Genomic DNA, 14,676 nt, shown 5'->3' on the forward strand with positions numbered 1-14,676 from the left:
GAGAGCACGTCATCTCTTCCCCCTGCTGCTCTGGAGGAGAGAGTCAAAGGGAGGCCCCCAAGCCAGGTTCGTCTGCCCCCAGAACACAGGGGCAGTTGTGCCAGGATGTGTGGAGGCCAGCCCATGCCCCTCCCTGGCCACAGTGCCCCTGGCTGGGTCACACTGTCAGGTCAGAAGAACAGAACTGCACATTGTCTCATTCATTCTGTCTTAACAATAACTTCTCATTCTTGTCTTCCTGGGCAGGGTGTCTTGTGATGACTGTGGATAGGAAAGATAATAAAGAATTAGGCCATTAACCCTTGTGATATGTGTGACGCGTTCAGAGGCAGAGGAAAGATGCTCATTGTCTTCCACATCACAGAGCTGCTGCAAGCCTAGTTGCTTCTAGCTCTGGATGTGAAGTTGGACACAGTTTCTGCAGTAACAGGAATTTCATTGTCAAAATAAAGGCCTGTGTGTTTTTGAAATACCAGTTGGGGGTTGTGGATTGTTTGGGAAGCTTCCCCCCATCCCCCCATACACAATCAGGATGTCCACCAGGGGAATGGGAATGGGAAAGTTGTGTGTGAGAGCAGAAAAAGGAAATGGGATTCTGTGAGAATGAGGTACTGATGCCCCCTAGAGGAGCAGTGGTTTGGAGCAGGAAGGGTGCCCCCTGGAGGAGGACATAGACAGGTTTGAAGGGAAGATGGTGAAAGGGGGTTCCTGAAGAGGAAGGACTCTGATCAGCATCAATTTTGAGTTTTTTCTAGGTTGTATGCTTGGTGTTTTGTAGGTAAGGCTTTTCTGAGGAAATAAGTGTCGGAGCAGCTTTTGTGGCAACATCAGATGTCAAAGGGCTTTACACACCGAACAGTTGGAGACAACCTAAAATAGCAACAGTCGGGGATGCTCTAAGTGTGAAGTTTAAGTAAAGTACCTATGTCGTCATACATACAGTGAAATGCTCTGCAGCTACTTAAAAATTAAAACATTAACAGATGTGAAATGGATTTATTGTAGTGATTATTTTGCAGTACATACAAATATTGAATCATTATACTGTACACCAGAAATATAATGTTATATCAATTATACCTCAGTTAGGAGTTCCTGTTGTGGCTCATCAGGTTAAGAACCTGACATAGTGTCCATGAGAATGCGGGTTCAATCCCTGGCCTTGCTCAGTGGATTAAGGGTCCAGTGTTGCCGTGAACTGTGGCATAGATTGCCACGTAGGCCGGCAGCTGCAGCTCTCATTTGACCTGTAGCTCCGGAAACTTCCATATGCCGTGGATATGGCTGTAAAAAGAAAAAAAAAAACTATACCTCAATTAAAAATTATATATATGAGGAGTTCCCACTGCAGTGGGCTAAGGATCTGGTGTTGTCATTGAAGCAGCTTGAGTAGCTTGAGTTTGATCCCTGGCCCAGGAACTTCCCCATGCTTCAGGCATGACCAAAAAAAATTATATATATAAACATGTATATTTGTATATAAAAATATATGTATTTATATAGAGAGCTATATCATGATTTAAATGAAAGGTAGTTAAAACTCTTCTTTTATATATTAAAAATAAAGATGGTTGGAGTTCCCATCGTGGTGCAGTGGAAACAAATCCAACTAGGAACCATGAGGTTGCCGGTTCGATCCCTGGCCTCGCTCAGTGGGTTAAGGATCCAGCGTGGCTGTGAGCTGTGGTGTAGGTCGAAGATGCGGCTTGGATCTGGCATTGCTGTGGCTATGACTTAGTCCAGCAGCTGTAGCTCTGATTCGACCCCCTGGTCTGGGAATGTCCACATACCATGGGTGGGGCCCTAAAAAGTAAAAAATTTTAAAAATTAAAAAAAAAATAAAGGTGATTGTATGTATAGAAAAAAACAGATGTATACACACCTGGTAGTAGTTGTTTGTGTGGATGGTGGAGTTAAAGGTGATATTTTTCTTTTTTTCTTTTTTAAGGGTCACACTTGTAGCATATGGAAGTTCCCAGGATAGGGGTCGAATCAGAGCTGCAGCTGCTGCTGCTGGCCTGTGCCACAGCCACAGCAACACAGGATCTGAGCTGAGTCTATCAGTTACACCACAGCTCACAGAAATGCCAGGTCCTTTTTTTTTTTGGCTTTTGAGGGATGCATTTGTGGCATATGGAGGTTCCCAGGCGAGGGGTCAAATCGATCAGAGCTATAGCTGCCAGTCTGTGCCACAGCCACAGCCACAGCAATGTCAGATCCAAGCTGCTTCTTCGACCTACACCACAGCTCATGGCTATGCCGGATCCTTAACCCACTGAACGAGGCCAGGGATCGAACCTGCAACCTCATGGATACTAGTTGGGTTTGTTACCACTGAGCCACAACGGGAACTCTTTCTTTTCTAAGCTTATTTGCATTTTCTAAAATTTCTACAATGAAACTTGTTTTGTAATTGAAAGAGTTTTAAAACTAAAGAGCTAATTTGTCCTAATTTCAAGAACCACTTGATAGTTAATGTCTAAACATTTCTGCTTCTCAGCCACCTTAAAAGCTTTACCTGTGGTTTTTCTGAGCATCAGTTTAACAGACTTTTAAAGAATTACTTAAACTTTCCAATAAAGTACTTTGTTCTGTGCCGATCAGGCAATTAATTCTAGGTGCAGGTAATATTTGTTATGAACAAAGCCTAGGAGCTCTGACTTATAAGAGAATAAACTATTTTTAGTAAGAAACAGAAATCTTAATGACTTCTTTAAAAACATGAGGATTTTTTTTTAAGACTGGTTTTGGATATTGCCTTTTTATTTATTTTGTACAGAGCAAATAAATGCTATGAAAATGTGGTCAAGATTTGTTTGTTTTTTTGGAGTTCCCGTTGTGGCTCAGTGGTTAGTGAATCTGACTAGGAACCATGAGGTTGTGGGTTTGATCCCTGGCCTTGCTCAGTGGGTTAAGGTTCGGGCATTGCCATGAGCTGTGGTGTAGGTCGAAGACGAGTCTCTCGCTCAGATCCTGAGTTGCTGTGGCTCTGGCGTAGGTGGCTACGGCTCCGATTCAACCCCTAGCCTGGGAATCTCCATATGTCGCGAGAGTGGCCCAAGTAATGGCAAAAAGACAAAAAAAAAAAGATTTGTTTGTTTTTTTTGTTTTCCCCCTCTTCTTCTTTGCACAGATTTTAAGGTGACCTAGAGGCTGCATCTAGCTCTGGAGTTGAATTATTTTTCTGCTGTCCTCTCTCCCCACTCTGCCTACTTAGTGTGTAATACACACACACTCTCATACACAGCTTTCTCTCTCTTTCCTGTTTCGTTTACTGTTGTGCTTCTATTTGTTCTGGGAACAATGTAACAAGCTGAGTTCCCTCTAGTGGACAAAACCACTTTAGTAAGCTACTGTGACTGCTGACCCAAGCCCGCAAGGGTAGGCTTTTACTGCTGGTGTCAGACCTTTCCTTAATAATATGTTAGTGGGAATTTAGCATGTTTCTCTTGCGATTGTATCCACAAATTTGTATGTGTTTACCTAAAGTAAATTAATATTTTGGAACCAGACTAAGTACAATTGCTTTATTAATGATTTTAACACTGAAGAAGCTTTATTTTTATTTTATTTTTTAGGGCCATACTCATGGCATATGGAGGTTCCCAGGCTAGGAGTCAAATTGGAGCTGCAACTGCCAGCCTACGCCACAGCCACAGCAACACCAGAGCCTTCTTTTTTTTTTGGTCTTTTTAGGGTCACACCCACAGCATATGGAAGTTTCCAGGCTGAGGGTTGAATCACAGCTGCAGCTGTCAGCCTACACCACAGCCACAGCAACAACGCCAGATCCGAGCCACGTCTGTGACCTACACCACAGTTCATGGCAGTGCCAGATCTTTAACCCACTGAGCAAGCCAGGAATCGCACTTTCGTCCTCATGGTTACTAGTCATGTCCGCTACCGCTGAGCCATGACGGTAACTCCTTAGGAAGCGTCTTTTAATGAAAATCCCATGCTTTGTTATTAAAAGCTACTTTAATGAAACACATGGAGTAAAATGAAAACTGCAGGGAAACCACTGCACTGCTAAGTTAGGTTTTTTAGCTTCTGTAAGATCAGAAAATTATCTCGAACTGAGAAATTGTTTTAGGACTTTTCCACTTGCTGAGTGTTCCCAAAGTTTAAATTTTCATGTGTTAGTGTTTTATTATTTCCCATTTGAAAGGTTATTCGTTGCTTGTTTCCTGAACAGTTCCTTAAATATCTTTCCTTTTAATTTTAAATGTAACTTGTCTGGAGTTCCCCAGTGGCTCATCAGGTTAAGGATCCAGCATTGTCACTACTGTGGCTTGAGCCACTGCTGTGGCGTGGGTTCACCCCTGGTCTGGGAACTTTTGCATGCTGTGGGCATGGCCAAAAAAAAAATTAATTTGTCTGTTTCCTTATCTTTTCAGTGAGGATACCTTGTGTTGTCCTTTGTCTTCTTGGCATTTTTTTGACCAAGTGCTGCTGGCATATAGGAGGTGGAGGTAGAGATGCTGCGAAATATCCTCCACAGGACAGTCCCCACAACACAGAATGATCCAGCCACAAATGAGAGCAGTGCCAGGGTGGAGAATCCCTGTGCTAAAATAACCAGCTTTTGGAGTCCCCATTGTGGTTCAGCAGTAATGAACCTGACTAGTATCCATGAGGATGCGGGTTTAATCCCTGGCCTTGCTCAGTGGGTTAAGGATCCAGTGTTGCCATGAGCTGTGGTGTAGGTCGAAGACGTGGCTCGGATCTGGCATTGCTGTTGCTGTGGCTATGGCGTCAATTCAGTCTTGCTGCAGATCAGCTTCAGCTTTTGTTTCTTTATTAGAAAGCTGGCATAATTAGTTATACATTGTATGCTTGAGGTATTTTGCTGGGTACCTTCTTCGCTGTGGTTTTCTGTAATAGTAAGCCCTTTTTTAATTTAATTTTTTTTTTTTGGCTTTTTGTTTTTTAGGGCCGCACTTGCGGCGTATGGAAGTTCCCAGGCTAGGACTCCAATGGGAGCTGTAGCTGCCGGCCTATGCCACAGCCACAGTAACACGGGATCTGAGCCGAGTCTGTGATCTACACCACAGCTCATGGCAACACCAGATCCTTAACGCACTGTATGAGGCCAGGGATCGAACCTATGTCCTCATGGATGCTAGTTGGGTTCGTTAACCACTGAGCCATGGCGGGAACTCCTGTAATAGTAAGCCTTTGGCATATGGTGGGGTTCCCAGGCTAAGGGTCTAATCGGAGCTACAGCTGCCGGCCTACGCCACAACCACAGCAGTGTGGGATCAGAGCCTCGTCTGCAACCTATGCCACAGTTCACAGCAATACCAGATCCTTATCCCACTGAGAGAGGCCAGGGATCAAACCTGCATCCTCATGGATACTAGTCGGGTCCATAGCCTCTGAGCCACAACAAGAACTCCTTTAAAAACTTTTATATTTAGCTGTTTTTTACAACTCTATTCTGAACTTCTTTTGAGTTGGAAAAAAGAGGCTTGAGCCAGTATTGTAGTTCTGACTAATGCTATGTTCGACGCTTTTATAAAGCATTTTTGTTATTGTTCACAACTCATGGGCCCTAGCCTCTAGTCCCTTTTCTGCTATGTTCCTAGTTATTCCCACCTTATATACTTTATTCACTCCCCATTCCTGCCATCCCTAAGTATATTACTTGGTACTAATACCTATTTAATTTGTTGTCTTCTTATTGGCTTCTGATTTGTTTTATATTATTCTGGACTTTCTCTCCTTGGAGACTTTCTCTGTCCATTTTGGATTATTTGCTCATATGCTCTGCATGCTTTTGAGTCCTCCATCCACACCGGTGACAGTGATGTCCAGAATCGAGTGCTTTAGGTCACTCCTCAACCATCCCCTAAAAGTCCAACTAAATCATTGATAGGTTGATACTCTCGCTTTGAACTTGGTCCTCTTACAGGTTCTACATACTTTTTAATGGTTGGGTGACGGAGCCCTGGTGTCCAATAGAACTTTCCAGAGTAATGGAAATGTTCTCTATATTGTGGCAGCGACTAATCACATGCAGTTGTTGAGCATTTGCAGTGTGGTTTATGTGACTGAGGAGCTTCATTTTAAATTTAATGAATTTAAATTAAAATGTGACTAGTTTCGTGTGGCTAGTGGCTGCCTATTGGACAGTGTAGGTGTGTCACACAGCTGCACAAAATGTGGTCCCCAGACCAGCAGCATTGCCATCACCTGGGAGCAGAAATGCAGACTCTTGGGTGCCCCTGGCTCTGCTGAATTAGAGCTGCAGTTTGACAAGATCCTCAGGTGACTTCTGTGCACATTCGGGTTTGAGAAGCACTGATACATGGTTGTGCGTTGGAGTCACAGGGAATTTTTAAAACTATTGCCACTTGGACCCACCCTCAGGGATTCTGATTTAATTGGTATTAGGTGTGGCCTGGGTGTTGGGGTTTTTTAAAAACATCCCCAGAGTGATTCTAATTACATTGCAAAGACTTAACATATTCAAAATTCGTGTGTATCCACATGACAGGAGAATTTGGTAAAAATACAGAAGCCCAGCTCTTTCCTGCTTCAGCAGGTCTGGGTCTCTGTGTTCTTTATTAGCCCCCTTGACTCTGACATACACACTTGAGGTTTGTAAATCCCTGCTCGGAAAGATAGTTTCCTACTTCTTTGGAAACCGTCACGTAAGCTAGAATGAAATGACTTGCTGACTTGAAAGAAAACTGATCTATGAGATCTTTCAGTCATATGACTGCGTGATTAATGAATACTTGTTTTTCACAAGGTATGCCACTTTCAGTGTTTGCTCAGTGTTTCCTGCTTGCAATTTTGGTGAATTCCTGGTCTCTAAAACAAGTTTTCCTCCCCCTTTTGACAGTTAGAAATATCATTCACCTTTTGCTTTTCAGAACTGCTAGGAGTTCTGCTCTCAACAGCTGGTAGCTTCCTGGTCAGCTTGCCAGTTCCTTAAGGTGCAGTCCTCTGGATCAGAATGTTCTAGGTACAGAAGTGTCTCACCGTCAAGAAAAGCCCAACCCCTGTTCCCCAACATAGCTCACAGTCAGTCAGTTCCAGCCTGTCAGCTGAGCGAGGCTGGCATGGAGGGGTGATTTCATGGTGTTTCTGGTACATTCAGATCCCAGCCCTTTCCAGACGTCAGGCTACGGGGTCAGGAGTGTTGCATTTGACCTAATTCTGACATGTGAGCTGGGAAGGGAATGGATAACGGGGTGACTCTTTTGCTTTCCTTCTTAAAAATGTGCCGTTACGGTTTATAGCAGCAAAATATTTTTGTTCTTGTGACAAAACTTTTGTAAGACTGTAAGTTTATTAGCTGTTTGTTTCTAGGAAACTGGATAAGAATTGATGAGGGTTTTGGAAATATGTTAGGAACAAATTCATTTCCCCCTGCAAAAATTAATTGTTATTAAAAACACGCCACCGACCTGTCTTCCTTCTCTGATTATCAACTTCAGTTTCAATCCTTGTGTTTCCTGCAGTAAAAGTGCAGGTGGAAAGTGAAGTGCTTGTGTGTTGCTTTTAACCTGTGACGATTTCAGGACTCCGCAGATCAGCAGTGTTTTGTGTGGCTGTCTCTGCCTAGATAATGAGAGGTTGGAAATCAAAAGTAATCAAATATGATGTGGGAAAGCAGACTTGGGTCTTACTGGGGCTTAAGTAGATTCTGTGTGGTCTCTCTGGCAGGAGTAGATAAGAAAGACTGAGACAAAAGAGCCCAGGAAAAGAGGGCTGTCTGAGCACTAGAAGAACACAGGTTTGCAGCTGGTTCTCTTAAATGAGGACTAGTCCTAATAAGAAGTTGGGAATCCCACTAAGTCGTGGGGAAACAAACTTGATAACCAGGACTTTCCTGGGGCACTCCTTTGCCGTGAACTTCAGAAGACCTTAGACAGAGAGGGGCTCTCTTAGTTTCACTTCAAGCAAGAATATAACTTCTTGGCAAACCGATGCCATGCTTGGAAGGAAAGGCTTGGAGGACAATCCAAAGTACATCGTTTCCTGCCTTGAAGGAGCTGGGGCCTCTGTGAGAACTTCTCTAAGAGCCCGCAGACTAGGATGCATTCTCGTGATACGAGTCAGCGGTGCTTAAGTTTGCCACGGTGAGCTGAGCGTGCACAAGCCCACCTCTCCCTTAGTCTCCTAATCATGCACACAGATTCCATTGAAAACTTGTTTCTTGTCGGTGGTGGGAATAAAAATCAGTCGCCCCCTGGGGCTTAGGTGGCAGTGGTGGTGAGAAGCACTTCTTTAAGTATTCCTCTAGGCCCGTGTGACGGCTCTGGACCAGGGTGGTTAGTGTGGGAAGTAGTTGAGCATCAGCACGAAGTAGACAAAATCCAACGCCTGGGAGATACCTCAAGGGCAAGGAGAAGGGGCTGGTTTTATAGCTCCAGGTGGCAAATTGAGAGAAAAGTATGGGAAAGATTTGGTCAAGAGGCATGAGACTTGCCCCCAGTTCTATGAAAGGCTGTCTGTTTCTGCCTGGCCTTTTGTTCCTTGCTTCACGATAGGCAAATGCTTAAAGAGAAAACTCAGAAAGGAAGCATGTGGAACTGATGACAGCCTCATCAGTAGAGAACTGGGCCATTACAGGTGTTAACTGTATTCAGTATCTAGTCCTGAGGTGGGAGGGGAGGGCTCTTCCCTTTTGAGGAGGGCAGAGCACGAAGAGGCATGGGCTCCGGTGGAACTCAGTGCTTTGAAATTAATGCTGACTTTGTTTTTCCTTTTGGCCTCGTACCTAGTGTGTGTCAGTTCCTGGAGCTGTGTCAAAGCCCAGAAGGTGGCTTTGGAGGGGGCCCTGGCCAGTACCCACACCTTGCACCCACGTACGCAGCAGTCAATGCGCTGTGCATCATTGGCACCGAGGAGGCCTACGATGTCATTAACAGGTACAGCCAAAGCCAGCAGGGCCATACACCCAGCTGGGCTCCTGCCTGCTGATGCCACTCTGACCATTGCCGTCTCCTGCCTCTTTGCTGTTTGTTTCCCAGAGAGAAGCTTCTCCAGTATTTGTACTCGCTGAAGCAACCCGATGGCTCTTTTCTCATGCACGTTGGAGGTGAGGTGGATGTGAGGTGAGTGCGTTTTTTTCTCAGGCTGCTGCATCAGCAAATTCTAGGGCTTACCTGCAGCAGTGATACCCAATGCAGGGAACAAGACGGGAAGCTGCGGCTTTGCCTCACAGACCGACACGCAGGAGGACATGTCAGTGACACGGTTCATAATCATGGCAAATACAATACAGACATCTTCAGGGGTCGCTGTCCCTTGACTTCTATTATGTAAATACCAAAATAAAAGTAAGACAGAAACAAAATCAGATGCTTCTGTTTTATTTTTATTTATTTATTTATTTTTAGGGTCACACCCAAGGCATATGGAGGTTCCCAGGCTAGGGGTCCAATTGGAGCTGTGGCCACCAGCCTTGGCCACAGCCACAGCAACACCAGATCTGAGCTGCGTCTTCGACCTACACCGCAGCTCATGGCAACGCCAGTTCCTTAAATCACTGAGAAAGGCCAGGGATCAAACCTGAATCCTCATGGATGCTAGTCGGGTTCATTAATTGCTTGAGCCACATTGGGAACTCCAAATGCTTCTGTTTTAAAAGTGAAAAATACATTTGATTGGTATGAAATGATATACCAATGTATAGTATAATGTAATCTTACATCTCTCTAGCATAGGAATGGAGAAGAAAGTCCAGCTGGGACTTAGTAAATATTTTCTGAATGAATCTGATGAAATCATGAGAATATTTAACACCTGTGTGAGCATTGCTTCGGCAGTGGGGAAACCCTTAGGTGCCAGTAGAGTGGGTGAAAAACAGTTGCATTAACTGATTAGAACCAGTTGGCTCAAAATTTATCATTTTCCTGAAGAGCTGTGTGGTGTATCTAGCAAGTAGCTTACTCTCCTGGCAGGAGATTGCCTGTGAAGCATACCAGGAATTCACAGAATTGGTCATTTCTCAAAGATCATTGAGATCTTAGACCATATTAATATTAGTGAGTCTGATAAATACATTTTTTTTTTCTTTTTACAGGCTCACCCACAGCATATGGAAGTTCCTGGGCTAGGGATCCAATTGGAGCTGCAGCTGCCGGCCTACACTGTAGCTTGAGGCAATGCCAGATCCTTAACCCACTGAATGAGGCCAGGGATTGAAGCGCATCCTAATGGATATTAGTTGGGTTCTTAACCCACTGAGCCACAGTGGGAACTCCAGTCTGATAAATACATTTTTTTAACAAGATTTCTATATCAAAGCCACCTCTTGCCTGTTTGGAAATGTTTGCCACTACACAAGTTGATTAATACTCTGACTGGTATAGAGGAAGGGAAAAAACTTGTGGAGCACAAAACATATGGCAGGTCAATGTAGGATTTTCTTCTATCTGTAACCTCTCTGTTCAAATCATAAAGTTACACTCGCTGTCTCTGACAACCCTTCTGACACCACATGTGTGTGGTTTTTCCCTCATAATAAACAATTCTGACTCTAAGTCCCCAGAGTTCGCACTGACACCTCAGGTAAAGGGCCTAGTACCACAAGGCTGCCTCTACCTCAGACAGCAGTCACAGAGCGTGGGTTCCCAGGACCCCCTCCTCAGTTCAGTAATTCACTAGGATGGCTCCCAGAACTCAGGGAAAAATTTTTTTGCCATTATCAGTTTATTATAAAGGATATCCTAAAGAACACAAATGAACAGCCCCATGAAGGGGTATGTAGGGTGAGGTCTAGAAAGGGTCCAGTGCGTAGGAACTTCTGTCCTCAGAAGTTGGGCTGTGCCACCTTCCTGACAGGCACATGGATGCGTCCCATCAGCCCAGAAGCTCCCCTAGTTCCTTCATGTAGGGTTTTTATGGAGGTTCTGTTATGGAGGCATGATTGATCGTTGGCTGTTGGTGATTGACTCAGTCTTCTAGGGAAGGGGGGGCTGTGAGGAGGAGCTGAAAGTTCAGCCCTCTGGTCATATGGATGATTTCCCTGGCAGTCAGGCCCCATCCTCCAGGAGTCACCTCCTTGGTATAAACTCAGGTACGATTGAATGGGGCTTGTTTTTAGTAGCAGGACTCTCCTATCACTCCTAACACTCAGGAAATTCCACAGGTTTTATGAGCTCTGTGCTGAGGAGGAGACCAATTATATGTCTTATTATATCACAGAATCTCAGTATCTGTTGTTAAAAGATAAATTGAAGCATTTTAAATTTTTTACGAATTTATTTGAGGAGTTCCGTCATGGCACAGTGGCAAACGAATATGACTAGGAACCATGAAGTTGTGGGTTCGATCCCTGGCCTTGCTCAGTGGGTTAAGGATCAGTGTTGCCATGATCTGTGGTGTGGGTCGCAGACAAGGCTCGGATCCCACAATGCTGTGGCTCTGGCGTAGGCTGGAAGCTATAGCTCTGATTAGACCCCTAGCTTGGGAACCTCCATGTGCCACGGGTGCGGCCCTAGAAAAGACAGAAAAAAAAGAAAAAAAAGAATTTATTTGAGCAAAAGTTGATTTGAATGGGGAAGCCTCCAAGCTAGCAGGTAGAAGAGAGGTCTGAGGAGCTGTACAGAATGAGAGACTCCACACCCATGGCATGTGGAAGTTCCTGGGCCAGGGATTGAACCCATGCCACAGTTGGGGCCTGCATCACAGCTGCCCACTGTACCACATGGGAGCTTTCCCAAACGAGAGACGTTTAGAGGCAAAATGGAACAGGGATGAGGAAGTTATACCAGGCAACAGATTGGGTTAGTTATTGCAGGCTCACTTTCCTGTAGAGGATGGCGAGGTCTAACAGGCAGATTCCCTGACAGGTGCTGATCAGGTGATTTCTCATTGACTGGTTGAAGATTACATTTCTGTGAGAACAAAAACCATAATTTGATGGTGTGGAGCTTAGCATAAGCCACTCCCTTTGTGGCCTTTTGTCTTGTTTTTAACACTGTCTATTCCAGTGAAAGCCAATGTAACGATTGAGGACAAAGAATACTTTGTTGACATCTTCAGAAAAAAGTTAAAAGATGTCTTCTTGTTCACTACATTTTCATCCTATTCTGCAGATTCTCCAAGCACATTCACACAGTCTTGAGGCTTAGCTTTCTAAAGTTTCCTGAGATTATAGGCAAAAGCAAACAAGCGCTGGCAAGATTGCGATGGCGTTTTATTGCATACCTTTTTCAGATATGGTTATTCTTTAAGTTATTCGTTCTGGCACCAGGTTTCTTCTGTGTTCTTATTCATATCTGCTTGCTAGACACATACTAGGAAACTCTTCCAGTAAAGGAGATTTGGGAGTTCCTGCTGTGGCACAGTGGGTTAAGGAACCGGCATTGCTGTAGCTGCGGCGTAGGTCACAGCTTGGGCTCGGATTCCATCCCTGGGCTGGGAACTTCCATTTGCCATCGGTGCAGCTGGGGGTGGATGTGGAAAGAGAGATTTTTCTCACTGATGAGCACTGTCACTATATTCCTCTTCTGCTCAAACTCCTCTGGTAATAGTCTGCCATTCGAGCCATGCTTTTTTCATTTACGGAGGATTAAAGGTGTGAATGATGGATGCAACCTAGCGGGTCACATCCAGTTTCCCCCTTTGTGTGGATTCTAATGCCCCATTCCCATCACTTTTCACTTGGTGTTCCTTTCACTGTCCTTTGCCTGAAAGCATCAGCAGGGATTATCCCCTGAGTGCCACTGAGTGGATTTGACCTGAAGAGAAGCAGCAGTGATGGGGACAGTTTGGCATCTGGAGGCCACTCGTCTCATTCTGGGTTAGACAGAACTGGTTTCTTGATCTTTCAGGTTGGTCACAACTCTTCCTAGTTTCTGAGATGAGCATGTTCAGCCCTTTATGGCTCCTGTGGACTGCCAGTCATCCAGTTGTCATGAATTCGTAGCAAGCACCATTTTTTTCTGAGTTCTTAGGAAGGAGCTATTATTTATCCCTGACCTCCTAATCGAGGTTACAGAACCTGGAGCATTCTGGGAAGGTAGTGGGGAGCTAGGGAGCCAGCGTTTGCTCTGGTGACTGAGCACAGGGTGTGTTCAAGAAAGGAGAGGGAGTTCCCATCGTGGCGCAGTGGTTAATGAATCTGACCAGAAACCATGAGATTTCGGGTTCCATCCCTGGCCTTGCTCAGTGGGTTAAGGATCTGGCATTGCGGTGAGCTGTGGTGTAGGTCACAGACTCCGCTCGGATACCCTGTTGCTGTGGCTCTGGTGTAGGCCGGCAGCTACAGCTCCGATTAGACCCCTGTCCTGGGAACCTCCATATGCCATGGGTGCGGCCCTAGAAAAGGCAAAAAGACAAAAAAAAAAAAGAAAGGAGAAACTGGTCTTGCTGAAGGTCAGAGGGCCTGGGGGGACAGAGGGAGACATAAAGCCGAAAGACCAGGCTGGGAACAGCCTGGGGGGCTCTGAAGTCTCCTTGAGAAGTTTAGAGTTTATTTTTTATTTATTTATTTATTTTTGTTTTTTAGAGCCATACCTGTGGCATGCCGAGGTTCCCAGGCTCGGGGTCAAATTGGAGCTGCAGCTGCCAGCCTACGCCACAGCCACAGCAATGAGGGATCTGAGCTGGGTCAGACCTACACCACAGCTCAGGCACCACTGGATCCTTAACCCACTGAGCTAGGCCAGAGATGGAAACCGCAACCTCATGGTTCCTAGTTGGTTTTGTTTCGTCTGCGCCACAACAGGAACTCTAGGAAGTCTGGAGTTTGTTTTTAAGGGTAGTGGGAAGCCATTGAAGCTTTAAGTAAGGAGTGACATGGTCTGACTTGTATTTTATTAGATGTTCTCCAGTTGCAGTGAAAAGATCCTGTGTTTTAGTGTTTTCTTGAAAATCCTCTGGTTTCAGGGCTGGAGGGAGGAAGACTGGACAGGAGATTGCCCCCATGTCATGGTGACTTGGAATTGGGTGACAGCAGAGAGCATGGAGGGTAGTGGACAAATCTGAGAGATGTGAGGACTGGAGGGAGGGAGAAAGGAAGAAGATGCTTGAAAAAGGTACATTTTGTTCACTCCCCATCTCAGATTGAGCTTTGGCAGCAGGTCTCAGGTCTTCCATTTATGAGGAGCAGACCACGTTGTTGGCCACCTCCCTACCTCAGAGGTTACGTTCAGATTCAAGAGCAAATACCTTTGAACCCCCTTGAGAGGCTTGAGATGTGAGAGCAGTTGGGTCAGACTTTCAGAGTTAGCTTATGCTAGATGCTAACAATTGGCAGAAAGGACTCTTGCATGCTTCTGCTTCATGCCTCTGTAACTCAGCCTCTGCTGTACCTCTGTCTGGCGTGAGCAGGCTGATAAAATGCTGGGAGGAGAATCATGCCTACAGCTCATTGGAAAGTCTCCATACGCCTGGCTCAGTATCATGTCCATATTGAACAATATGGAAACTAGACCCTTCTCTTTCCTCTTTTCTATGTTCCTTAGGAGACTTTAGAAAAAAGGATCTGTAAACAGAATTAGAACAAATAGTTTTTGTCTTCCAACATAAAGTGGAGTTGAGCTGTTGGATATTTGAAAAGACCGTAGAAGGGAAGAAAAGACAGTTTGTAAACGTGTTCCATAATAGAGGGAGAAGCTAAAATAAAATGTGTCCTGAGAAGAATTAGGGCTGGCAGGATGGAATGGCAAGAATCCAAATCAAGTAGGTAACATGGGAAAAAAAAAGACA

At 44.9% G+C, this 14,676-nt stretch overlaps 1 protein-coding gene across 1 annotated transcript in view; it reads left to right on the plus strand.

Moving 5' to 3' along the window:
* FNTB (farnesyltransferase, CAAX box, beta) overlaps positions 1–14,676 on the plus strand; it is a 76,284-nt gene that overhangs the window by 34,509 nt on the left and 27,099 nt on the right. The window contains exons 5-6 of the mRNA XM_047794511.1: positions 8,739–8,885; positions 8,988–9,071. Of these exons, the coding sequence (XP_047650467.1) occupies positions 8,739–8,885; positions 8,988–9,071 (231 nt within the window). The remainder of the gene's footprint in view (positions 1–8,738; positions 8,886–8,987; positions 9,072–14,676) is intronic.

The sequence above is a fragment of the Phacochoerus africanus genome, chromosome 9 (assembly GCF_016906955.1).
Source record: "Phacochoerus africanus isolate WHEZ1 chromosome 9, ROS_Pafr_v1, whole genome shotgun sequence".
Lineage (NCBI taxonomy): Eukaryota > Metazoa > Chordata > Mammalia > Artiodactyla > Suidae > Phacochoerus > Phacochoerus africanus.